This window comes from Gorilla gorilla, chromosome 5 (assembly GCF_029281585.2).
Source record: "Gorilla gorilla gorilla isolate KB3781 chromosome 5, NHGRI_mGorGor1-v2.1_pri, whole genome shotgun sequence".
NCBI lineage: Eukaryota > Metazoa > Chordata > Mammalia > Primates > Hominidae > Gorilla > Gorilla gorilla.
Window position 1 is genome coordinate 57,469,093 of NC_073229.2, and position 27,831 is coordinate 57,496,923.

Genomic DNA, 27,831 nt, shown 5'->3' on the forward strand with positions numbered 1-27,831 from the left:
TTTCAGTGTCTTTCTTAATATCTCCTTAGCACCTTACATTGTTTACTCATATAATATTACTCATATAATTATTAATATCACATGGAAATTGGGAAATCTTTGCAGCATGACTTCATCTAATATAGATATGAGACTATTGCCATGATTTTCATCCTTCTAATTATTTTTCAAGAAGCTAATTCAGTTTTTACATATCAACATTTAGAAAATAACTTTGGCTTGCTACTTAAATGTTACATTATTCTTGCGGCTTCCTTGGAAATCCAGATTTTCATGTACTGATAGAAATACTTCCTCTACCAGATACATAAACATAGCATAGCAGCTTTCAGCACAATTTCTCTCATTAAAGAAGCAATTGCATTTTTTAAAAAGAATCATACAAAAGAAGTTTGTTATTTTATTTGGATACTGCCTAGTTGTAGCATTAATCCTGATTTTTGTCTCAGTAAGAAGAAAATGTGGTGTTCTTATGATAAAGTAAACACAACTTAAATTATAAGAAAAAGAAATATTGATTGCCAAAGATTCTAGTGCTTGAGAGTGAATACAAGTTAGCAAACCTACATTTAAATCTCCACAGAGCCACAGATGAAGAATATTTTATTTATGAATGAGAATAATTCCTGACACAATTGGCTAGGCACCGAAACTCAGAGTGAAAACACAGACACTCCCAAGCGAAAATATACTGTACTTCTATTATCATTTAGATTGAGGCAAAATAGGGTTTCCTAAGAAATAAATATTCTTAACAAGCAAATAAAGAATTCAGCCATTGGGGTTTTCTTATTTTACAACTGTTTTAGCTTTCATAACAAAGTTTTTAGCACTCTGAAAGCTTTTTATGGCTCTAAATATGCTACAATTACATGAACAACACTATTTAATTAGCACACGTTCAGTGCATGGCTCTATAACGGGAATTTTCATTAATTAAAATCAATGGAAATACAAAAGCAGTAGCTGTAAACAATTTGAGGAATCAAGAATCTAATTTGCCTATTGCACAACAAGGAAAAACACCTTGCAGTTATGTGAATAATTTTGGCTTGCATAGCAGCTGCATGTCTAACTGGTACTTTCAGGCTTCATTCCACACATATTTACTGGGTATTTACTATGGGCTGGCACTATTATATGTGATTGGGAATCATTAGTGAAGAAAACAAAAAGATCCCTGTACTTGTGAAGCTTGCATCCTAGCAGAGGAGATAGGTAATGTACAATAGACACAGCACATAAGTAAATTATATATTAAAAGATGATAAGTGCTATGAAAAAAAATATGTGGCATCAGGTAGGGGAGTGAGGAATGCCATGGTGGTTGGGGCAGAGATGGGCTGCAGTTTTTAGTAGCCTGGTCAGAATGGGCCTCACTAAGAAGGTATCATTTGAACAAAGACTTTAAAGAGGTGACAGTGTGAGCTATCTGGGTATGTGGGGAAAGAGCATTCCAGACACAGAAAACAGCCAGGGAAAGAGCCTTTAAGGCTAGAGGTTTCCGGAATGTTAAAAGCTGAAGCAGAGTAAGCAAAAGGGAGAATATTAGAAAAACAAAACAAAACTATAAGGTAAGGTCCCCTTTGTTTACAAGGGGGAAGTGGATCATGGAAGCTGGCCTTTTTGGCAGGGCTGGCTAAACTATTGTGGAGCCCAGTGCACAATGAAAATGCAGGGCCCCTTGTTGAAAAAGTAGAGGAAAAGTGCTGTTAAAGGTACCAAAATATAAAACTTTTTCCCTTAAAAACATTTTAGTATTTGTAATATAGGGATAACTTATAATTAGAGGAATAATAATAAATGAGTAAGGGATAAATTTCCAAATTGCAAAAATATAATATGTTGATGCTATAATTTTATACAATATAAAACAATAATACTTTATTAATATATCTTGACTGATCACACAAATTTTCTCGCTTACTTTTCTACATATTCATTTATTTGATCATTGAAGTTTATATTTTTAGCAACTTCATTTTCAATGGATATAATTGAAAGCAATGTCAATTATTTTTGATACATGCCAGCTCACAAATCATTTTTTCTGATTTTCATTTTTAGTTTTTAGCTTTTTAATTTTTGTGGGTCCATAGTAGGTATAAATATTTAAGGCGATACATATGGCTATATAGCCATGCAATGCATAATGATCACATCATGAAGAATAGGCATACATCCCCTTAAGCATTTATCCTTTGTATTACAAATAATCCAATTACACTCATTTAATTATTTTAAAATGTACACTTAAGTTATTATTGACTATAGTCACCCTGTTGTGCTATTCAATAGTAGGTCTTATTCATTCTTTCTATAAGGTTTGCTAACTTTTAATTTGGAGAAAGATCTTTCAGTTGATCTCAGTTATCACTAGAGCTAAGAGTATTTTATAAACTGTGACAACATTAAGGTAAATTTCTGTAAATTACTTCGAAATGTAAGTTTTAGTATGTTCAAGCTGATGATTCTTGCAAACTAATTTTTCTAAAAAGATATAACCCTACATGCAAGTCAGTTTCATGGAAGTTTGAATTTTGTTTTAAATGTAAATATATACAATGCATTTTAATGTTTCCTATGATATTTCCTGTCACTTGTGGAGGTTGAACAAGAAACTGAAAGAAGCTTCATGGTAAGTTCATAATTCAAAACACCTGCTTATGCATTCCCTCACTGTATCTACTATTACAAGAAAAAAATTAACTTCAAAATTGTCTTCCTTATTAATAATTGGTTCATCTGAAGTTTCACATGAAAATGGTATCCATAATTTAAAATTTTTTTTTTTTTTTTTTGAGATGGAGTCTTGTTCTGTCACCCAGGCTGGAGTGCAGTGGCACGATCTCAGCTCACTGCAACCTCTGCCTCCCAGTTCAAGCCATTCTCATGCCTCAACCTCCCGAGTAGCTGGGACTACAGGCACATGCCACCACACCCAGCTAACTTTTGTATTTTTTAGTAGAGACAGGGCCAAGCTGGTCTTGAACTCCTGACCTCAGGTGATCTGCCTGCCTCAGCCTCCCAAAGTGCTGGGATTAGAGGTGTGAGCCACCGCACCTAGCCTTTAAATTTAATTTTTATTTCTAAGCCTGTAGATATTTGCCTTACAAAGTTGCAGCAGTTTTCAAAACTGATAATTCTAAATTCTGAAGAATTCTAACAACTTCTTGATATGTTTTATTGCGATGTTAACACGCACACTTTAATTTTGTAATAATTTACTGATCAAGTTTGCTGCCTGAGCTCCAAAAGTTTCTGTTCAGACACTCAGGACAAAGAGATTGGCTCTGGTACCTATGGGATAGCCACCTCCTAGGCAAGTCCTGGTCCAGCCCCCATGGGAAGCCCTGCTCTGGCATGGCCACACTGCCACTTCTGCTCATGCTGTCACAGCTGCTATGACCAAACTGGGTCCAGGTTCCAGGATACCCTCCTGCTGGGGTCCCCATGGTATCCTGGACTGCTCTGAGGTGTATACAGCGGGCCAAATGCTATTGCATGGATGCTGCTCTGTGCCCGAGCCTGCCTGCGCACAAACTGCTGCTGGAGCATAACAACTTGCGTGTGCTGCTGCTCCACAGATCTCCCCTGTTCAGGTTCATGCTTTGTTGTCTCACGGGACTTCACTTACAAAACATATGTTCAAAGATAAAATTGTTAAGAATTTCAAGACAGCAACCGCTGAGCATTAAAACAAATGGACTGCACGAGGTCCAGGCCTAGGAAGCCAGAGTTCCTTCTAGGCCATCACAAGGAGCTGGCTTTTTCTCTGAGTGAAATATGAGCCACTGAAGGGTTCTGAGCAGAGAAGTAACATCATATCCTTCACCTGCAGTCACTAGTGAAGAATATTGGTTTTGCATTTCACACTACAGACTAGGCTCAATAAAATCCTCTGATTCAAGCATTAAACTTCATTTACACAAGTATTATTTTGCTTTTGGACATTCAATATGAAATCAAAAGCAATTTCTCAATCTTTACTCAGGTCAACAAATTTGGTATACACAAAATAGATCAAGTCTACTTATAAAATGTGGCCCTGATTTAATTAGATGCTTCTGATATAATGAATAAAAACCAACAAGAAGGAAGGTAATTGTAAGAATATGAGGGCATGTGGAAATGGGAATTTCCTCCAGACTTCCAGATCTCTTAGGACCCTTCTTCTTGTTTACCTTTGTCTAGTATAGCCTCTGCTGATTCCTAACTGTCATCTCCTTGTCCATAGTGATCCTTCCAGACTCTCATTCTCTCTACCTGAATGCCTTTCAGCTTCTGTTCCTGGTAATAGCCTGATTTGTCCAGATTTTCCCAGTTCACACCGCCAAGAGTGATAGTCTGATGGCCCCAGCTCATTTCTATTTGGGCAATGCTTCTGGCCCCAGCTCATTTCTATTTGGGCAATGCTTCTGGCCCCTAGATTGACCTCCTATAACATAAGCAGGCAGGCTTTGTTTTGCTGCCCTTGACTCAGATTCCTTCGGCCATGGCTGCAGACGACAGTGTCACAGGATCACAACATAGTTCCACTGGAAACTGGGTAGAACATTTTTCCTTATCAAAAGCTGTGAGGACTGTAAGTATGGCAATGGCATAATTGGATGCTTGCCCAACATGTCTGTCACACAACTTAATATCTTTCATTTCAGTGTATTGCTGTGCCTGAAATTGGACTAATTTTGGTAAACAAAAATCTTTTTCTCCAGGCTGGTCTTGAATTCCTGGGCTCAAACGATCCTCCCACCTCGGCCTCCCGAAGTGGTGGAATTGTAGGCATGAGCCACCAAGGCAGTCAGGATCTTTCTGTTAATAACACAAATTCCTTTAAGAAAGTTAGACTTATTTGCAGTGCTTGATATACAGCTGACACTCAGTAAATATTAGCAGAATGAATGTCAAATGAAGTTTCATATATCTAATTTAATTATTTTCCTCTGAGAACAGCTACACTGAATGAAGAAATTTTATAAACAAAAGGAAGAAATGTCATTTAGTGCATGCAAAAATTTGACAGAGCATGGGAGTTGGATGCAGTAGGTAAAGTACTTGGGCATCTGGAGCACAGGAGAAAAAACTCAGGAGGTGAGCAGGAAAAGGGAAAGTTGCTTTTCATTTCCCAACTCCACCCCACCCCCATTTCCACCCCCCGGCCACCAAGACAAAATCCACCAACCCCCCAACTCCCGGCCACCAAGACAAAACAATCATCTCAATTTTGCCTATTTGTCATGGCCACAAGGAAAGAGTTAACACTGTTGACTGCTACTGAAAGGTAAAATGGGATGAAGACTGAACAAAGCCCACTGATTCAGTGACATGAACATTATTAGTGAATTTAGCAAGGATGAGTTCAATGAAATTGAATGAAACACATAAATGCTGGGTGTGATAAAGCAATTTAAGAAACAAAAGACTATGAAAGGAAGATCTATTCTAGTTTCAGCTCCACAACCTAATTACTGGGTAACCCTGCAGAAACCAATTAAATGCTCAGGGCCCTGTTTTTCATCTAAAATGGGAATAATAATATCTATCAACCCATAGGGTCATTATAAAAATTAGGTGAGATAATATATATGAAACTGCTCTTACATTGGCAAAGCTTTATATAAAATAATATGTATTCTTAGTGTTATCAATTAATAAGTAAATTTGTTCCTATTATTTAGCAAGAATTACACTAAAAATTCTGACCAGAAACACATGGCCTAGTATAAAAGTAAGGCTCAAATTCACTGACAATGATAGAAACTCTGCTAAAAGTGCTCTGCTCCAAGTAAAGGAACTTTTAAATGAAGATATTTAGATCTGCAAGTGATAAAGCACGAGATAAATTTACTGCTGTATATTCTCCAACCATTCTAACAACATATTTTCAGTATGATTTTGCTTTTGCCAGTCAATTATAAAGTCAAATAACTATAGTAAAAATCTTGCCAGTTGTAATCAATCACTACACATTTGTATAGGAAGGATTTTCCAGAACACCTTGCCTTCTATTTGTGTTCTTTTTATATCTTTCTTTTGGAGGCTATCAAGGTGAGAAATAATAACTAGAAATATCTTTGGTTTATTTGTAAATGTATCCTCAAGTTCTGAATTAAAGATCTGATATAAAATTGCAAACTTTTTGGTGCCTCGGGAGAAACCCAATCTAAAAAGAGTTAAGGGGGAAAAAAATCATACAGAAAAACATTCATAACTTGGTAAAATTCTGAATTGGGATGAAAATCCTTTTCTATAAAAATGTCAGTGGGGAGCCAAAAATGGTAGCTAATACTCATTGAGCATGCACTATGTACTTACTGAGCAATCACATATACTGGTGCATGTGATTTTCACGTACAGCTCATTGGATTGTCATGGCAAATGAGGTAGATATTACAGTATCATTTTCCCCACTTAAAGATAAAAAGCTGGTTCAGGCCAGGCGCTTTGGCTCATGCCTGTAATCCCAGCACTTTGGGAGGCCAAAGCAGGTGGATCACCTGAGGTCAGGAGTTCAAGACTAGCTTGGCCAACATGGTAAAACCCTGTCTCTACTAAAAATACAAAATTAGCAGGGTGGGGTGGCACATGCCTGTAATCCCAGCTACTTGGGAGACTGAGGCAGGAGAACTGCTTGAACCTGGGTGGCAGAGGTTGCAGTGAGCCAAGATCGTGCCACCACACTCCAGCCTGGGTGACAGAGTGAAACTCCGTCTTAAAAAAAAAAAAAAAACAAAGCTAGGACAGAGAAAGATGAAATAACTTGCCCAAGGACATAGAGCTAATAAGTATTAAAGTTGGGATCTGAACTGCACTTATATGGCTCCAAAGTCCCTGCTCTTAGTCAATGTGTTATATAGTCTCCCCTAATTATATCTTTAGAGAAAATGTTCAGCTTTCTGAAAATAATCTGTTAAGCACCTAACTTAGTCTAAATAGTTTCAGATTTCTCTTAACTTGTTTCTGTGAATGTTAACTATAGTGCTTTAAATCAAGAGTGGGTCCCTTCTGAGCATGGGGCCCTGTGTTAGACATAGGTCTCATGTATATGAAGCCAGTTCTGGCTTTAGGATAAGGTGCTTTAATTTATTTTAGAAACAAGTGAGAGGTAAATTATAAACAAACAAATACCAATTTCGGAATTGTAAAGTCGTTTAGAGCACATCTTGGATCTCTGAGGAAGATACTAACAACAAATACCACCGGTATCATCTGTCCCTATCTGCATCACCCCACAACCTAGCTGTAGGCCTAGGTGAGTGAATCTCAAACCTTAGTGTGCATCAGAATCACCTGGAGGGCTTGTTAAAATACAGATAGTTCTGATTCAATAGGTCTGGGTGAGGCCTGAGCATGTGCATTTCTAACAAGTGCCCAGGTAACGTTGATGCTGCTGGGTTACGGACCACACTTTGAGAACTACTGGCCTAGACAAAAAAGCAGGTGTCTATATAGCATGATTTTAGTCATTGAAAAGATCTCTGTCCAAAAAGTACTTCAGGAAGGAAACAGAAATAAAACTCACTTTATAAGAAATAAAGCCCATCACTGTGCATTTAAGCAATAAAGGGAAGGCTGACAGGTGCTAAAGGATCATCCTCTATCTGCCAATTCTCTTCCTCAACAAATACTCAGAGTATCTAATAGACACCTGACACTATTCTAGGAGCCAGGAACACAACAGTGAACAAAGGTAAAGAGGAGACCTTGCCTCCATGAAGTTTAACTCACACACAGGTGAGGCTCAAAGTGCCATGATGTGAACACCCCAGAAGCAGCCTTCAACCAATAATGGGCAGGAGTGGTCAAGTACCCTGGCTTCTTTGCCCCTTGGGTGGGACAACTCTGAGACATGTTCCTAACAGTTCCCCAGTGGGTACCAGTAGAAATAAGTCCCAGTTGCTTACAGTGGTAACCTGCTCTTTAAAGGATCCTACCTTCCTTTCCTTCGCTTTCTCACTTCCCTACTGCACTCCTGGTGCTTCCTGAACTCACCTCCCAAACAAATTACTTTCCCTGGAATCCTAGCCTCAGGATCTGCTTCTGGGGGCACCAGCTTAAGAGATGTCTCTTCATGCTGCAGAATCAGTGCATCTCCGATCCACTGGTTGGTCTCTTTTATTACCTTAGAAAACCCCCAACTAACTTTTTAATCCAAGTAACGCTTTTTATTTTACCGCTGACCCAGTAATTTTCACCCCTTGCATATACAATATTCTGTCAAGGAATCCTACTTCTTACAATCAAATAGCTTCATGCAACTCTTATGCTTTTTTTTCTGTAGGTATTTTATCAAAAATTATGAATAACTTGTAGTTATTATTGCAAAAATGATAGTATGCAATTTCTTGATCAATTATTCTTAAGAAGAGAAACCCAGATTTAGGCTCACTTTTTACCTACAGTAATAAAATCTGTGTTTGAAATGTGCATCTTTAATACATTCTATACTGGTTACATCAACTGCTGTTGTTTTATTCACATTCACCAGCTGTAGGCAGAATGGGAATATTATCCCCTTCCTTGTTAAGTCCTTGATGGAGCTTGTCAAGGTCATCATCTTGTATAATTACATGGCTTTAAGCTGATATGTTAGTGTCCCTGTTTTTAATCATAAGACCATGTTCTCAGTTGAAAATATAATTTTAAAATTGTTACACTTAAAAGTTTAGATTTAAGTATAATTGTAAAGTCACAAAAGCCAGAAATGTAATGTCATCAGGAAAGTCAGCATAGCAGCAAGTAAAGCCAAGTGCAGGTACATGTTTATAAACAACGCATCTGGCAAAGTGCAATTGTGGCCAGAAGTTGAACAGATCTGGGGAACAGGCAATGAGTTTTTGTACAATTCAGTGGTGAATAACGTTTCCTGTAAACTTGGAAAAAAAACAAAATGTCACTGGTGTTTTTGTGAATTTCAGATGGGATTAGCTTTATTGAATCCCATGGGGGAGAAGTTCCAGTGCAATAACTGAGATTGCCTAATTTACAGAATAGAAGAATATCACAGAACAAATGTCACTAAAATTTTTATAACTGACGATTTTCTTACTGCTTTATTTTGAAATAATGATAAATTTATAGGAAGTCATAAAGAGAGTATAGAATAGTTCTCTGGACCCCAATTGCCCCAGTGGTTACATATTGCATAACTGTAGTACATTTTCAAAACCAGGAAATTGACATTGGTACAATGTATGTGTATAGTTCTATGCCATTTTCTCACATGTGTAGAATTAAGCAATCACCACTGCCATCAAAATACAGAACTATTCTATCACTATAGAGATCTACTGGTGTTAACATTTTACCAGTTTGAATGAAGTGTAGAAACCTTACTTCCCTTAGGGCCCCCTTCTCTTTAAAACACATAGGGGTGGAGTCACGGGTTTTTCCAAGGTATCTGGATGGAGTAAGGCAGCTAGTATCTACAAGTTTTCTGTCTTGCTAGGCTGCCAGTCCCCTGGCCCTCTTGCTGGAGACAGTAGACTCTTCTTGAGGATTTTGTCTGAGCCCACTAGTGTTTCTGGGTGTCTGGTTTCTCCAGCATCCAATCTGGGCAGGGTGGTTAAGTGTCCCTGCTTTGTGCAGATATATGAGGAGAAAAATCCAAGGGGATTCACCATTCTGTCACTTCTCAGGTCCTGAGGTCTCTAGCTAGGCTATCTTCTCTTCAACTTTCAGAGTCATGTTTCTTTGTATATGACGTCCAGAGTCTTTAGCTGTACTTAGTAAGGGGAATAGAGATAAGTGTGTCTACTCTATCTTGGTCTGGAACCAGAGGTCACTAAGCATGTTTTTAAGTGGCAAAGAAATTAAAGATTTCTAATTTTTTCATCCCTTACATTGAATAGGGCACTGACGCTTGTAAAGCACATTGTTTCTTTTCATCCTTAAAACAACCTTGTAAACTTACTGTTATTAGCATCCCCTTTCTCAGAAGGGATAACTGATTCAGAAGTGATATGTCTGATTCAGAGTCACACAGGGAGTTCGTCACAGGGCTAGGGCCAGAATTGGATTATTTGACTTGATGCCAAATATTTTGAGCCACAAAAGGTAAAACCATGAGTACACAGAAGTGAATAACTAAGATTTTTTTAAATCCTCTTTTGTGAGCCTTTTTCTCCCTATTCTGTCCTCCTTGTCTTGAAAGAGCAGGATCTCTTCTCTGGTTGGATCAGCAGAACTGGGTGTGCTAGGCAACCCACAGCATTATCAGCAAAGCCTGTTTCCTAAAGAGCAACAGGTAAAAGTCCTGCTGGGCAATGACCTTGGTACAACTGAGAGTGTGGTACTGCCCCCTGCCATGAGAAAATCCCCTGCATCAAGCCTTGGCCTCCCACCCAGCAAGAGCACATGTGCAAAAGTTGTCAAGCACATCCTTCTCCAAATCTGAGAGGGTAGCGTCTCTTTATAGTAAGAAGAGAGTGAAGGAAAAGAGAAATCTTCTTACTATAAATTGAAAGGCTGCTCCTGATAATGTTCATCACTGGTGAAATCAAAGGTTAACAAGTGGTGGCTCATAATGACTAATAGCTTTCCAAAAGCCAACCTCATTTGCCTTATTGTAGTGTAGGTGCCTTAGCTGTTCAGCACCAGCTACTGGGACTGTGTCAGAGCATAGCCAGTCCTCCTGCCAGTGCACATTCTATTCATTTTGGTCAAACCATCATGCTCTTACAAAACACTGAATTTCCAAATTTTTGCAAAATTACTCACTGCACATAAAGTAAATTTCCTACACTCCAAGGTTTTAGGTAAAACATAGATTGGCTCTACTAGAAAACTGGAATTCTGCAAACTTGCAGATGTGTGGTAAGACCTCATAAATGTCTAGACTTCATAGTTTTCCTCCCTAAGTCTTTGAATGAAATGGGCACTCAAGGATAATGTACTATTTTTGCTTGAAGCTTCAGGTATTCTCTGATAGCCTACCACATATTCCAGAGATTGATGCACTTCAGTTTGAGAAGCATAACACTAGATTAAAAAAAAAAACCAAATAAAACAAAACGCTCTTTTGTATACTGCAATACCATAGACATTTGTAGACTTCTTAAATCTTACCTTTATAAAAAAAATTCATCCAGAAATTAATGAGCAAAATTCAGATGACAAAAGGCAGTTTTGACATGTTACTAATCAACCCAAATAGATTTCAAAGACACCTGAGATTAGAAGAGGCATCATGATGAAGCACTTCCTAGTGGAAATGTACTAAATAATAAATAACCACAAAGATTATTTTACTTTATTTCCAATAATACAAAGTTCAAGCTTTACTATTTCTCCCCATACATGCAGTCCTATACAGCTTTGGTCCCTGCCCTTTTTGGCACCAGGAACTGGTTTTGTGGAAGACAATTTTTCCACCAAATAATTGTATGTTGTCGGAGGGATGGTTTTGGGATGAAACTGTTCCGCCTCAGATCATCAGGCATTAGTTAGATTCTCATAAGGAGTGTGTAACCTAGATTGCTGGCATGCACAGTTCACAATAGGGTTTGTGCTCCTATGAGGATCTAATGCTGCAGCTGATCTGACAGGAGGTGGAGCTCAGGCAGTAATGATCCCTCCACCAGCACTCACCTCCTACTGTGTGGCCCAGTTCCTAACAGGCCACAGACTGGTACCGGTGCATGGCCTGGGGCTTTGGGGACCCCTGCTATATAGTCATGCACATAATATCACTGGTTTGGACGAAGTAGAAAAGATGTCTAAATTGGTGAGATTCCTGAATTACAGAATTTTGGACAGAAATGTGATTAGTTTTATTTAGCCTTAATTGCATACAGTAACCAGAATTAAGTTACAATGTGTTAACCCAGTAGAATAACTTTAAAGGGCTAGTTTAAAGTGGTCAGATTTTATGTTGGGAATGTGTTCTTGAAGGCTAATCTTCACTAGGAATAGCAGACATTTCTGTTTAATATCTGAAGTGGTATAGTGTCTATTCAAAGGCCTGCCAAATTATGTAATTCTTAAAAATTTGATTTTCAGTGTATGGGGATACATTACTTTAAATATTGTGCATAAATGACACTTTATTTTATTATTATTTTATGTTTTACCATTTCAAAGTCATACAATTTGCACAAAATATAAACATCCTGTATACAGCATATTTCAAGTCAATGAAAAAAGTGATTCCCTCCCCAGGCTCTTAAATAAGTCAATTTGCTTAACAACACTCTCCTACAGAGATGAATGAGAAGAAAATGTGAATCTGCCCCCAACTGTCTATTCACTGTTGCAGTACGTGTTTCTGCAGAGGAGAAGCTTGGATTAGGGACAGTAAGATACTCCTAGCACCCTGGAGGAAAGAGGGCCTCACGCCTAGCAAATAAACACACCATGCCCTCAGCACATGCCATCCCTTCCCCATAGACACAAGGGTAGGCCACAGTGAACAGAAACAGCATGCTCAAACAGACAAACGCATTCTCAAATGACAGGGATAAGCCCACCTCTAAGAATCACCAATATCTGAGGGAAATCTGCACCAGCAAAGCGAGGCACCAAACTCATCAGAAGAACATGCACATAAAGAAAAAGAAGACAGAAAAAAAAAAAATCCAGTGTTTCAAAAGATCATTATCTTCAGAGGGAAAGGGAGGATACCACATTCACAAGCAAGAATAGACTTTTTCATTTCCTAGAAATGAAAAATAAAATAGCAAAAATTAAAAAATTTAGAGGGATAAAGAAGAATTCACCACTGAAAAGCAAATTACCATGCTGGAAGTCTGTGCTGACAAATTCTTGCAGAACTCAGAGCCACAGGGCAAAGAGAGGAGAACTATGAATGGGAAGTTGTAATATTTGAAGGATAGGACTGCAAGGTCCAGAAATAAAGAATAGATGTGTTAGAGGTAAGAAAATTATTTAGGAGGCCGAGGTGGGAGGATCGCCTGAGCCCAGGAGTTTGAGACCAGTCTGAGACCCCATCTCTATAAAAAATTTAAAAAATTAGCCGAGTGTGGTAGCATGCATGTGTAATTTCAACTACTCGGGAGGCCTTGAGGCAGGAGGGTCGTTTAAGTCCAGCAGATCAAGGCTGCAGTGAGCTGTGATCATGCCACTGCACTCCAGCCTGGGCAAAAGAGTGAGACTATGTCTCAAAAACTAAAAATTAAAAAATTAAATAATAAATAAATAAAAATGAGATCACTTTAAAAAAAAAAAGAAAGAATTCTTTTTAATTACCAAAGAAATGGTCCATGCGATGACCCTTGAATTTGAGTTTTCAGATTGAAATAGCTGACTGAGAGATAAGAATACATGAAAAAAAAATCCTTACCTAGACTCATTAATATCAAATTTCATAAAAAGAAAAAAAAAAATCCTAAAAATGCCTGGAAAGTAAAAAAAAAAAAAAAAAAGTATGTCTAAAAAGAAATAAGAATCAGATTGGCATGGACATCTTTTCAACAACCCTGTATGCAAAGAGACAATGAAGCAGTATCTTCACAGTTTGGAGAGGAAAGAACTGTTAACACAGAGTGCTATACCCAGTCAAATGGCTGGGTATAGCAGCCTCAACCTGCTGGGCTTAAGTGATCCTCCCACCTGAACCTCCTGAGTAGTTGGAACTATAGGCATGCACCACCATGCCCAGCTGATTTTTAAAATTATTTACAGAGACAAAAAATCTCACTATGTTGCCCAGGCTGGTCTTGAACTCCTGGGCTCATTTAACTGTGAAGGGAAAGGAAAGACTTCAGAAAGTTCCCCAGTCCTGAATTTTTTCTAAGAAGTTATTAGAGGATGATTACCAAAAGGAATCTAAGAATTAGACACGAATACAAGAAACAGTGATAGACAAAGAAATAGGTATAACTTTGAGATAATTAAAATAAATGTTAATAAAAATTAATAATAATAATTCAGACAGAAATATCAGTTGATCTCCACAGTGGAAGTTGTAGAGGTATAGGAGAGGCAAAGTAAAAGTATCCTAACATTCTTGACTAGAGAAAAGACAGAGAGAGCAAGACAGAGACAGAGACAAAGTTTTTGATATTGAGAAAAATACAAATGTTTAAATATCTGAATTTAAACTAGAGCTGTTGAAGTACAATGTACAACTTGAGAAAGAAAATGGAAGCAGCAACAACAGTCAAACCAACAAAAAGCAAGAAAGGAAAAAAAATTAGGGAGTATAATAAAGAGGAGAAAGAAAATAACATAGGAGGAATAGCTCCAAATTATGGCGATCATAAAAAAGATAAACTGGTTAAAGTAACTAATTAAAGATCAAGAACTGTGGGTTTAGCTAAAAAGGCAAAAGCAGCTATATTTTATTTATCAGGCCCATTCTTAAAAACAAAATGTCACAAGGCAGTTGACTAGGAGAAGGAGAAAGACAAGACAAAGGCTGACAGAAAAAAATAGCAAAACTAATTTCAGGAAAAAAAAAAGAATACAAGGAGAAAAGTAATAAAAAGGATAAAGAGGAATATTTCTTATTGATAAAAGATAAAACCCACTGGGACCAACTTGAGCTGCTTGGATAAAAGTGCTCTTGCCTGTCGTTTTTGAAACCTTGTTATCATGGAGTTTGTCACATCAGTGAATAAAACGAAGCCCCTGCCTTCATGGAGCTTTGTTTTACTGGAGGCAAATAGACACAAAAACTAATATAGAATTAAACTATATAATATGTCAGGGCCAGGTGCCGTGGCTCACACCTGTAATCCTAGCACTTTGGGAGGCCGAGGTGGGTGGATCACGAGGTCAGGAGTTCAAGACCAGCCTGGCCAAGATGGTGAAACCCCGTCTCACAAGACAGAAAACCAAACACCGCACGTTCTCACTCATAGGTGGGAATTGAACAATGAAAACACTTGGACACAGGGTGGGGAACATCACACCCCAGAGCCTGTCATGGGGTTGGGGACAGGGGGAGGAATAGCATTAGGAGAAATACCTAATGTAAATGACGAGTTAATGGGTGCAGCAAACCAACATGGCACGTGTATACCTATGTAACAAACCTGCACGTTGCGCACATGTACCCTAGAACTTAAAGTAAAATAATAATTTAAAAAATGTCAGATGGTGATATGTGCTAAAATAAATAAAGTCAAATAGGGAAGGGTAACGGAGGTGCAATTTTAAATAAGGTACTGCAGGAAGGCCTTACTGAGAAAGCCGCTATGAGCAAAGATTTCAAGTTGCTGAGGGAGAAACCATGCAGATTTCTGAGGGAAGAGAATTCCGGGCAGAGGGAACAGCAAGAGGAAATGGTCACCGCATACAATTAAAACTGCATAAATTAACTGAGAAGGAATGGAGAACCAGGAGAGTGTGACAAGTGAACAAAGTATTTGGAGGAGGATGGAGTGATCAACTGTGTCAAAATGGCAGACATATCACATAGCATGAGGACTTGGAAATGATCATTATTAAATTTAGCAAATAGAAGTCATAGTTGACTTTGACAAAAACAATTTCAGTGAGACAGTGGAGGCGAAAGCTTGATAAGAACAGGGTTTAGGAGAGGAACTGAAGTAGTGAATATAGTAGGCCATTTCTGTAAAGTAAAGCTGAAGCAAAGGGCAGTAGCTGGAGGAGAAAGTGGGGTCAAGATGAGAGAGTCTGTAGTGGAAGGAAAACCCAGGCATCCATGAAAAAGAAACTTAAGGTTCCCTTCCTGAATGATATTAGGAAGTTTAAAAATAAAACACATGAAACTAGCTATCTGAAAAATGACACAACCAAAATGATTACTAAAAAGAAGGGAATTTCAGAAATGTTTGACATCTAATCAAGGAGACTTGAATTTCATCTAAAGAGGTGTTATTGGATTGTTGGATTTTGATTATAACTCTGAAATAGTTTAAGCCTACTTGATTGTAAGTTACCTAATGAAGGAGACTGTATTAAAAAGACAAGGGCATGGTTTGCATAGGATTCATAAAACAGGAGTTTGAGAGACAAAATGTGGCACTGTGTTCCCAGCAATGTCCACTAAAAAAGGTGTACTGATGAGCAGACTTGAAAACTGAGCTCATTTAGCAGGTATAATTTTCATTATTTAACTGTAAAGATGAATGTTGTCTTGGGATTATCATTAGGTCATTAGCATCATCCAAATGATTTCAGATCAGAAAGCAAGCTTATTAGCAGTAGTTTTCCATATGGATTCCTTATAAGAGGACTCTGTGCTTGAGTGTCTAGTCCCTAGGAGACTGTGAATACATATTAATAAATTGGCATTCTGATTTATTTGGTACTCTCATGTGAGTTTGGTTCTAGTAGTCAGCAGCCTAGAATTAGCTAGATATATTAAAGCAAAGGGCCAAGCTTTGAAATGACACTGAGGTAGAGCAGGGCCAGCATCATTAGGCAGCCTCCCAGGTGCCACACATACCTTATCCTTTGTCCATCTAACCATATGTTTGAAGTACCGTACTGAGGAAAGAACACTGAACTTAACAGTCAGAAAATCATCTAGGACTCTGCCACCACTACCCATGCAACCCTGAGTAGTGTCACTTAATTTCTGTGACCCTCAGTTTATATATCTTTACAAATAGGAGTAACAATAGCTAGTCTATTTTGCTGTGTTATTTTGTTTTGTTTTGTTTTGAGACTCAGAATCTAAATCTAAAACAAATGGTTATAGGAACAGAAGGTATTAATGCCATCATCATTACATGTCCTGTAGCCTAAGTATATAATTGATATACTTAAGCACACTACCACAGTTATCTGAGAATTGAAGGCAACATGAAAAACCACGAGCCCACTGAACAAAATATGGGAAATCCTACCTCCCAGCAACTGGTTTGGCAATGTTTTCAAAAATGGTCTCTTGGTTTGCATCCTGATCAAAAATTCTTTGAAATCTGCAATGTGAAAAATAGTAATTATTTAAAAGCTGCACCTCCAAACACTATCAGATTAATAAATCTTGTTTTTCTGAAAGCTTTATAAATTACCTCATATTTACATCACTGGGCTTACCTAACTTAGCACAATGTTTGCCCTGTAGTCTCAACCACACTGTGCTGTTGTACTCCTGTATACAAATGGTGGGTAAACAGTATTGCTTTGACAAGATCTGCACAATAAATCCCTCTGAAAAACTGCAGCAGCTTTGAACCAAATAACAAATTGTGTGCTTTTTAGCTCTCAAGAGGGACAGTGTCTACAATTGGCAAGAAATTCAAAACCAGATAGCTGCATGAAATGGAAATCCAAGAACAGGATGTAAACAGCCAAGGAACTTCTAATATCTGACCTGTGAGAAAAGAATGCAACTGTGAATTGTATGATTATTGAACTTAGTTTTAGTATTTTGAACTAAAGTTTATTTTTCCACTAATTTGGTGCTATATCCTAGCATCAACCATTTAATTCTCAGGATGGTTTTGTTTCATTTTGTTGACCATGAGTCAAAAGTCAAAAAGTAAATTATGGTAGACCTGTCCCACAGAGAGAAGGTTTAATCAGATTGGCAATGGCTTAGGGGAAGGGAGTGGAGGTGTGGTGTCAATTTCACTCTTCTTGCAATGCTTCTCTGACTTAGCTTAGTACTGGATTGCAAGCACAGTTGAACACTCGGGGTAGAAGACACAGAATCTATTTTTTTTTTTTTTTTTTTGAGACAGAGTCTCACTGTCACCCAGGCTGGAGTGCAGTGGCGCTATCTCGCCTCACTGCAACCTCTGCCTCCTGGGTTCAAGCGATTCTCCTGCCTCAGCCTCCCGAGTAGCTGGGATTACAGGTGCACCATCACGCCTGGCTAATTTTCGTATTTTCAGTAGTGACAGAGTTTAGTAGAGACAGCTGACCTACCTCCATTTTAGAGAAGCAAACAATGAACTATACAAAGAGATAATCTAAGGCACTCTGGCTAGTATGTCATTTAGCCGGGAAGATTGTATTTTAGACAGTAATATTTACTGTTTAGTGTGCCCAGATTGCTTCTCAAAACTCTATAGATGTATCACAGCTTCAGATATGAACACCAACATAACACAGAGGTCAACATAACACATAGCTGCTGAACTGCTTTTCAGAGCACTGTGTAGTATGAGGTCTGAACACATATTTTCAGCTTTTGAGGAGAATGATGATAAGGCTGGTTCACTTCTTTTATCAGATGGGTGATGACTGGGTGAATCAATTAGCCATTTTCTACCCCACTTCTTTAAAAAAGAGTAATTATATCTACTACCATGTAAATAAAAGAGATGGCAGAAGTTTTAAAGAAGGCACTGAATCACACACAGAATATCTTCTGAAAGGTACCTTGTGTAAAATTAATGATAGCATTTTCATTTCTAACTGATCTATTCATTCCACAAACACAAACTGAGGGCCTACCATGTACCAGTCACTTCTAACAAGATTTAAATTAAACTAAAATGTAATTTTAGTATAATATCTATAAAGCATATTGAATTCCTTGGGGGAAAATGACATCCTCCACTATTTAAAATAGCAGGTGGTAGAAACACAAGCAATCCAGATCTCTCTTTTTATTGACTTTTCCCCACACATTTTAGAAGAACGATTTTAGCACCAAAGTTTACAATAAACCATTAACTATATATTAAACATCAAATGTCATCATCCCAAAATATTGCATTTTATACAATATAGTTGCATAGTAATCTGAAAAGGCATTTTGATCAGCTGTCTTCTGAAAACCACTGAAGAGCACAATAGGATCACAATTAGAAGGGATTTTAACAGGTTCAGTCTAATGATTAACAGAGGAAGAAGTCGAGATCCACAGAGATAAAGTAATTACTCAGAGTCTTAGAGCTCATCAATAATATGCCTTGAGACATAACTTAGGTTTCCTGATTCTTAGGAGGTCTTTTCATTTGTTAGGAACTTGAGTAGGCTTTTTCTAAACTCCATTTCAAACTCAGCATACGCTGACTTCTTCCCACCCTAAAGAATGGTGCACTTCCTGTGCTCTTCCTCATCTCAGAAAGCAACAGCTCTATCCCTCTAAATGTTCAGTCCAAAACCATTAGGATCTGCTTGACTCCTCTGTTTCTACTATACTTTATGTCTAATCCATCAGCAAACTCTGTCAGGTGAGACCTTCACAATATATCCAGTATCCAATTATTTCTCAACATTTCCACTGTTACCACCTTGGTCCACGCTACCATAATTTCTTGCCTGGTATCTCTTGCAATAGCCTAACTAGTCTTTTCCCCCTTCCAGCCTGTTTTCCACATGTCAACAAGAATGATCCCGCTAAAACATAAGTGAGATAATTTCATTCCTCTGCTCAAAGCCCTCCATTGCCTTCTCATGGCTCAAGTCCTCACAATGACTTATAAGGCTCTATGTGATCTGGCCATTCTGCTGCCTCATGCTTACTCTACTCCTCATGCTTACTCCCCTCTACCTCTTGCTTACTCTACTCCAGCCACATAGATCACTTTTTCTCAAACATGCCGGGCGTTCTCCCCGTTAGGGATTTCACTCTTGCTATTCCCTTGGCCTGAAAGTCTCATCCCTTAGATACTTGAATGGCTGGCTTCCTCACCTCCATCAAGTCTTTGCTCAAATGTTCCTTTGCTGTACACCTTCCCTGACCTATTAAATGTTGCAACCATTCCTCTCCTTCACCCCCCTCATCCAGCACTCCTCATTCCCCTTCTTTGTCACACTTTTCTCCATGGCACGTAGCACCTTCTGACGTACATTTTGCTTACTGATCTTCTCCTCTACCTCCTCCCACTAAAATGTAAGCTCCCTAAGAGCAGGAGCTTTGTTGTGTTCCCTGCTGTATTCCTAGCAATTAAAACAGCTCACAGTGGGTAGCCAATAAGTATTTATTGGTTGAATAAATGTTCTTGGGGGAAAACAGCCTTTAAAATGCTTAAATATTTATCTCTGAACATAAGTGTAAGTTGAATATTTTATTTATTTTTAATTTTGAATATTAAAACCATTATTTTCAATTCAGAGATTTAAAAATAAGCCAATGGTGCTTTGACAACAATTGCACTCTGTTTGTATCTATATAAAGAATACTTTGGGGCCGGGTGCAGTGGTTCACACCTGTAATCCTAGCACTTTGGGAGGCCGAGGCGGGCAGATCACTCGAGGTCAGGAGTTCTAGACCAGCCTGGCCAATGTGGTGAAACCCTGTCCCTACTAAAAATGGAAACAAAATTAGCTGGGTGTGGCGGTGCATGCCTGTAATCCCAGCTACTCAGGAGGCTGAGGCAGGAGAACTGCTTGAACCCAGGAAGCGGAGGTTGCAGTGAGCCGAGATCGCGCCATTGCACTCCAGCCTGGGCGACAGAGTGAGACTCCATCTCAAAAAAACAAACAAACAAAAAGAATACTTTGGATAGTGTCCATAGATAAAGACATAGTAAACTGTTCTTATCAATGAAATGGAATCATGTTGAATAAAATATTTCAGCAAACTGTTGTTTTATGTAATAGATTTTGGCCTAGGCCAGCTGGTAACAAGTCACAATTATGAAGGTATGTAGCATGCTTACATCAGTGGGAGAATGTCCTCTTCAGAAAAAGCAAAGCAGGGGCCAGGCGCGGTGGCTCACACCTGTAATCCCGGCACTTTGGGAGGCCAAGGAGGGTCAGATCGCTTGAGCCCAGGAGTTCAAGACCAGCCTGGGCAACATGGTAAAACCCAGTCTCTACCCAAAAAAAAAAAAATTAGCTGGATGTGGTGGTGCATACCTGAAGTCTCACTACAGGCTGAGGTGGGAGAATCACCTGAGCCCTGAAGGTCAGAACTGCAGTGAACTGAGATTGTAGCACTGTACTCCAGCCTGGGTGACAGAGTGAGACCCTGTCTTAGAAAAAAAAAAAAAAAAAAAAAAGAAAGAAAGAAAAAGAAAAGCACAGGTTTTAGGGCTATTCCTTAAAGGATATAATGAAAGACAATGGGGAGACATAAAGACAAGGTGAGGACCGCCCCACTAGGCAACAATAGGTTAGCAAGCCCTGCTTGTACTTACTGTAAAAGACACAATAAGAAAATGAGGTGGAAGTGGAGGGAGAGATGTATATTATATATGAAAGACAAAAGGTAGAGTTATGAAGACCAAGGAGAATTCTTTATGAGACAACAAAAAAAGCAAATAAGAATTTAAAAAGAAAAAGGCCAGATATGGTGGCTCGTGCCTGTAATCCCAGCACTTTGAGAGGCCGAGGCAGGTGGATCACTTGAGATTAGAAGTTCGAGACGAGCCTGGCCCACATGGCGAAACCCTGTCTCTACTAAAAATACAAAAATTAGCTGGGCATGGTAGCAGGTGCCTGTAATCCCAGTTACTTGGGAGGCTGAGGCAGGAGGATCGCTTGAACCCGGGAGGCGGAAGTTGTAGTGAGCCAAGACTGCGCCATTGCTCTCCAGCCTGGGCAATAGAGCAAAACTCTTGTCTCAAAAAAAAGAAAAGAATTTAAAAAGAAAAAGAGAGAAAGAAAGAGAGGAACAAAAAAAAATCTGGGATAGTTTTATCCAAAGGGCAAAGGCAGGAATAGTCTCAAAACAGGGCCTTTGTAAAACAGTCTAGAGATACATTGAAGAGAAGAATTAGGATTCTTTCAGCAGGATCCAGAAATCCGTCACCAAAATTTGGGCCAGCGATCAAAGACGGATTTCATTTGGGCTTAAACTTCCCCAGAAATCAAAAGTGGAGATTAAAAGAAATAGCTTAATCTGAAAATGGAGACTAAAGAGAATGTGAAATAGCTATACTCCCTAAATTCAAGACCTAGCTACAAAAAGAGTATTCAGACCAAAGGCACTGATGACCATGCAAGGGTAGCTGTTTGGTATTTTTCAACTGACCCATTATAGTTCAGCATTACCCAAGAGAAATATAATGCCATCCATAAATGTGAGAGCATATGTAATTTAAAATTTTCTACTAGCCACGTTTTTAAAAAAGCAAAAAGATTAGTTGGGCATGGTGGTGCAGGCCTGTAGTTCCAGCTATTCAGGAGGCTAAGGTGGGAGGATCACTGGAGCCCAGCAGTTCAAGGCTACAGTGAACTATGACTCCACCACTGCCCTCCAGCCTGGGAGACAGAGCAGGACCCCATTTTAAAAATTTAAAATAAAATAAATAAAACTTTAAGAAACAAAAAGAAACAGCTGAAATTAATTTTAATAATATACTTTTAACCAAAGTTAGAAGTTTCATGTACCAAAATGTTACAATTTCAGCAAATAATATGAAAAATGTCTTGAGATATTTTACATTCTTTTTTCTTCATGCTAAGTCTTCAAAAACCCTTCATATGTTTTATACTTTACAGCACATCTCAATTCGGTTTGAACATACTTCAAGTGTTCAAGAACCACATGTGGCTTGTGGCTATTATATTGGACAGCACAGATATAGAGTATACATATGTGTATATGAGGTCCAAATATCATATATATTATAAAGAAGGCTTACCTATGTAGCACACAAATGATACTGTAAGTTCTTCCCTTCAGTGAAGTTTAATCATGCATTGGAACTTTCTGTAAGTGCTAAACCATAGTGGGTTGAGTAGGAAAATACTAGATAAACAGAGCTAGTAAGGAAAGGCTGGAATCTTGGAATACAATCTCAGATATAGAAATACACATTATTTTTGACCTTGGGCACAGCAGTGAAAAGGCAACTTGAGTTCAGTCTACTAGGTGAGATGAAGAGCTGCGTTGCATTTTCCACAAGAAATGGTGCTAATGATTTCACAATGAATATTAATGCAGTACAAGAGTTAGTTCAATAATGAAACAGAAATGAAAAAAGGAGAAAGAAAAACTTACTTAAATTTGTAGCTTTCTCGCTTATTATTCACAAACCCATCTGCCAAATCACGTGGTAAGATAATTTCCAAGCTAGGTATTAATTTTTCATCTTCATCTACGGAATAAATCTGCAAATGTGAAGACAACAAATGGATATAAAATGGTGAAATTATGGCTTGAACTATCACCATGTTATTATGACTTGTAATGATATGAAAATTATACTCTTAAGATTAAAAAGTCATAATATCATATAATTTGAATAATTTTTCTCTTTGAACTGTGTGGATTCAGACAAATATATGGAACTGAACCAGAAGTAAAACCTAAATTAATGCTGTATCAAAGTCAGATCATCTTTGAATGATCTAACATTCAAATATAAGTATTTGACTATCTCTGTTATTATTGTCATTGAGAAACTAATAGCCCAAAAGCAACATTTTATCTAAGTATTGCTTTAGTATTATGTATCAGGAGTTAACATTTTACTACAATCAATAAGCATTTCTGAGCATTTACAAAATACCAGAGATAAAAGGACTAGGTTTGGAGCCATCTCAGGTAGCTCACCAAGAATGCTCTAATTCAAGTTATGTTCAAAGAAGCCTAAGGTTCCATGAGACATTTTCAGGCATTTGATAAGAGAGATGTGGCTTCAAAAGACACATGTAATTCATGTATTTGATGTCATTTTCAAGGTTCTCATTCCAACTCAGCCACTAATTAGCAAGTGACCTGGGAGAAATCCTTAAGCCTTTCTAAGCTGATATGGAAATAGAGGGTCTTAACCAACACCCTTAGGACTGTAACATTCTCTGATTCTCTTCCTGGTTTCCTACTCCATCATTTTTATTGGCCAGGAAAATTAAAAGTCAAGCCTATAAAGAGGTCATGTGGAATAAATAAAAGCATAAGATTTGTCCCAAGATTTGGGTCCAACATTGAGCTCAATTTACCAGCCTGTGTGACCAGCCACCACTTTCAGAATTGAGGTTCCTTATACATAAAATGAGGAAAACAGAATTACCTCCCTTACAAGATTGCTGTGGGGATCAAATGATGTAATGGAAATGGAAGTATTTTGTAATGCACCATAAAAAAAAAGTCATTAGATTTAAAGTTTTTTTTTTTTTTTTAAAGGCTTCTTGTCTTTTACCATGAAATAAAATTCTTTCTAACAGGCAATACTTCCTGTTTAAGACCCATTTAGATGCTTGGTTATGAGGAAAAAGTCATATTCCTAAGCAAGTAAAAGCCTACCTAAATCTCCAGAAAGTTTGAATATTTTCCTAAGTATATTTTTATTGAAACTTCTCATTTAAAATGTGAAGAATTCATGCAGAAAAGTCATTACATAAAATAAAGTATTTGTAGAAAGCAATGGCATCAGGTTCAAGGCTTTCTGGCTAGGTTTTCTCAAGAGACATTTAAAAATTATATCCTGTTGGGCACTACATTAAAAAAAAAAGTTTTATAGCCAGACAGGTGAGTGAAGGGGGTGTATAAGACATGAAACATACAAGAGTGAGGAGTTACATCCATTTTTAAAAAGTCTATATTTCTCTGCTCAGCAGACAGAAAAGAATATTAACTGCCATTAATGACCCTCCACTACTCTGATTAAGACACTCTTTGAGGCCTTAAGAAAAGTCCCTTAGAACCAGATCACTTGTTTAGTGTAATATTGGCTTTCTATCCTTATTCATACAAATATTATTTGAGATAGTGAAGTTTTTTTTTTAAGAAGACAGAACAAGTGCAAGGATGAATATGAAATTGTTTTGAAATGTATAAAACACTGTACAAATGGAAAGCATTACCACTGTTAAAACTATCAAAGATTCATTTTATATATCCTTTTTATTAATCCGTTATTACAATTTACTTTATGATGCCTTAAAGAATAAAAGTAATGCAGTCATGAAGCTATAAAATGAAGAGAAAGAAAAAAATACCTTTGAGTCACTCTCAATTTAATACTACAAAAAGCATTTCTAGTCAAAAAAGAACTCTACAATCTTTTGCGGACAAGAAGATATGGCATTAAACTGTGGAGTTTTTAAGGGAGAACAGGGATATATTAATTCAATATTTATTCATTCCCATTCTCTTTGTGTGTGTGTGTGTGTGTGTGTGTGTGTGACACCTAAAAATATGACACCTAAAACTACTTCCTGGAGGATCAAACAATCCACTCTACAGACTCACCAAAGACATACAAAATGAGGTACATTAAAATATCCAAACACTGCATTTTAAGAGAAAAGAAAGTTCAGTATTAAATCCAAGACTCTCCATCCACTTCCCTGAGCCCCGCCCCTACCCATCCTGTCTCTTGACCTTATCCCAGCCTCCGCTCTGACTGCTGAGTCCATGTAGATAAGCTCAACAGTTTAAGCTAAGAATCTGGGGGGAAATGTTACATACAATACACTTTTTACATATGATGCACTCTAAAAAGAAATGCATGTAAGTGATTATTAGAGGAGAGAAAATGGGAAGATACCCATGGTTCTTTCTACACTACTTTATTCCTGTTTTAAATACATAAATTATATGAGGCAAATGCTTAATCATGAGATGCTATGATATTCCACATAGACATATACCCAGTATATATATGGAACAGGAATACAACATTATTAATATGCCCACTCCATATACTCACAAATATGATCCAAATTGCCCTTGCCTAAATTGTCACTTTGGGGGGCAAAAAAGGTTTCCGAAAAGGGGATAGCTTTGAAATCAAAAATCCTTAATTAAAATTACAGCTCTGCTGTTCACAATAGCAAAGACATGGAACCAATCTAAATGCCCATCAGTGATAGACTGGTTAAAGAAAATGTGGTACATATACACCATGGAATACTATGCAGCCATAAAAAAGGATGAGTTCATGTCGTTTGCAGGGACATGGATGAAGCTGGAAACCGTCATTCTCAGCAAACTAAAACAAGAACAGAAAGCCAAACGCCACATGTTCTCACTCATAAGTGGGAGCTGAACAATGAGAAGGCATGCACACAGGGAGGGGAACATCACACCCTGGGGCCTGTCGCAGGGTGGGAGGCTAGGGGAGGGATAGCATTAGGAGAAATACCTAATGTAGATGACAGATTGATGCGTGCAGCAAACCACCATGGCACGTGTATACCTACGTAAGAAACCTGCACGTTCTGCACATGTACCCCAGGACTTAAAGTATAATAAGGAATAAATGTTGTAAAATTGAAAAAAAAAATTACAGCTATGCCACTCCCCAGCTGGGTGCCTTGGTCACATTATTTAACCTGAGACTCAGTTTCCTAATCTGTAAAATGAGGAAAATGACACCAACCTTGCAGGGTTCTTGTGAGAATGAGAGATAATGCAGATAAAGCACCTGTCAGGTGGCCATTTCTGAAGATACATAAGAATGACTATGCTCCCTTCTAGGCAGAAGAGAGGATGTTTTGAAATATTTAAGAAGCATACAAAGTGCTGGGCGCGGTGGCTCACGCCTGTAATCCCAGCACTTTGGGAGGCCGAGGCGGGCGGATCACAATATCAGGAGGAGATCGAGACCATCCTAGCTAACACGGTGAAACCCCGTCTCTACTAAAACCACAAAAAATTAGCCGGGCGTGGTGGCGGGCACCTGTAGTCCCAGCTACTTGAGAGGTTGAGGCAGGAGAATGGCGTGAATCCAGGAGGCAGAGCTTGCAGTGAGCCGAGATCGCGCCACTGCACTTCAGTCTGGGTGACAGAGCGAGACTCCATCTCAAAAAAAAAAAAAAAAAAAAAAAAAAGTGCATACAAAGTATCATTGCTCAGAGTCAGGGCAATGTCTTAACCTTCTTTATACCTTTCTGAATTTAGCACACTAGAGGAAGCACCTGGTAAATATTTAGTTAATTGTTTCTGAATGAAGTACACATGCGTATTCTTTGGGTCAGGATGCTTAAGCATCTACCTGTATCTATTAATACAAGGAGTATATGTAAAGGTTCACGTTTATGTTGGAGAATAACAACAGAGTCAACTAATTACTGAGGCCCCACTGGGTGCAAAGTACTACATATGTGTATGCTTTGTGCATTTGTCTCTATCTATATTTGTATTATTTCAGAGGTACATAAACATGCATCTCTTGCTTGCACGTTTTGCCCGAGTGCCAAAATGTACCTTTGAGTGTATCTGCATGTGCGGTGCTGCGTGAGTTTCCCAGAAAGGTGCAATAAGTGCTTGTGTGTAGTTGAAGCGCACACTATACAGGCATACTGAACATGCACTAGTCTGCCCCCGCGTGAACACGTGTGCCTGGGTGCAAAAAAATGGCTCTCTGCCGGGTCTGCGCTGTGCCAGGTGGGAGTGGCCTGGCTGTCGGTCGCGTAGCTGACAGCAGTGAGGGGGGTCTTCGCGGCTGCAGGGCTCCTCGGTCAGTGTGTGCGGGATTCCGCGCGGCCTCGGCGCCCGCCAGCAAGCCCCTCACCTCCGCCCAGCCCCTTCGCGTGCCGCCGCCCGACCCCAACCCAAGAGGCCCCGCCGCGCCGGCGCCCCGGAGGCTCCAGCCCGTACCCCTTGTTGGTGCTTCCGGACAGGGGGCTTCACCCTCGCGAATATCTGGATAGTCTGCTTCACCATCTCCTCCCTGGCTCTGCAATGACCCTTGACCTCTCTCAGGCCCGGGCTGCCAAAACTAACTCCCACCACCTCCGGCGACCCACGGTCTTAGCAACAGTAGCTAGGGACACTACCCAGTGAGCACCTTGGCAGCCAGGATCCCGCCTCCTCCCTCTAATTGGTCGCGACCCGAAGGAGGACACTACGGGGCGGGGCTAGGGCGGGGAGGGCGAGGGTGGAGAGGAGAGCGCTGCGCATGCGCATGAGCGAGTGTCTGGGCTCTGGGTTTAGCGCCGGACCCGGCCTGGACAGTGTGGTTAAAGGGGAACAACCACCATGCCTTGCCCCGCCCCGCTCATTCACCCATTTTATTCTCCATGCCCTTGCCTTTAAAAAAAAATACAGCACTGGGCCGGGTGTGGTGGCTCATGCTTGTAATCCCAGCAGTTTTTGGGAAGCCG

At 38.9% G+C, this 27,831-nt stretch overlaps 1 protein-coding gene across 4 annotated transcripts in view; it reads right to left on the reverse strand.

Moving 5' to 3' along the window:
• Positions 1 to 27,546, reverse strand: part of KIF6 (kinesin family member 6) — a 380,981-nt gene extending 353,435 nt beyond the window's left edge. For 2 of the 4 annotated variants that reach the window (XM_055390331.2, XM_063707578.1), the window contains exons 1-3: positions 27,326 to 27,543; positions 22,781 to 22,890; positions 16,779 to 16,853 (exon numbers count right to left, since the gene is read on the reverse strand). In XM_055390331.2, the coding sequence (XP_055246306.1) occupies positions 16,779 to 16,853; positions 22,781 to 22,890; positions 27,326 to 27,391 (251 nt within the window). In that variant the 5' untranslated portion in view covers positions 27,392 to 27,543. Of the gene's footprint in view, positions 1 to 16,778; positions 16,854 to 22,780; positions 22,891 to 27,325 lie in introns of all 4 variants that reach the window. The other 2 variants (XR_008680633.1, XM_055390330.2) reach the window with 2 other exon arrangements.
• Positions 27,547 to 27,831: the final 285 nt, after the last annotated feature.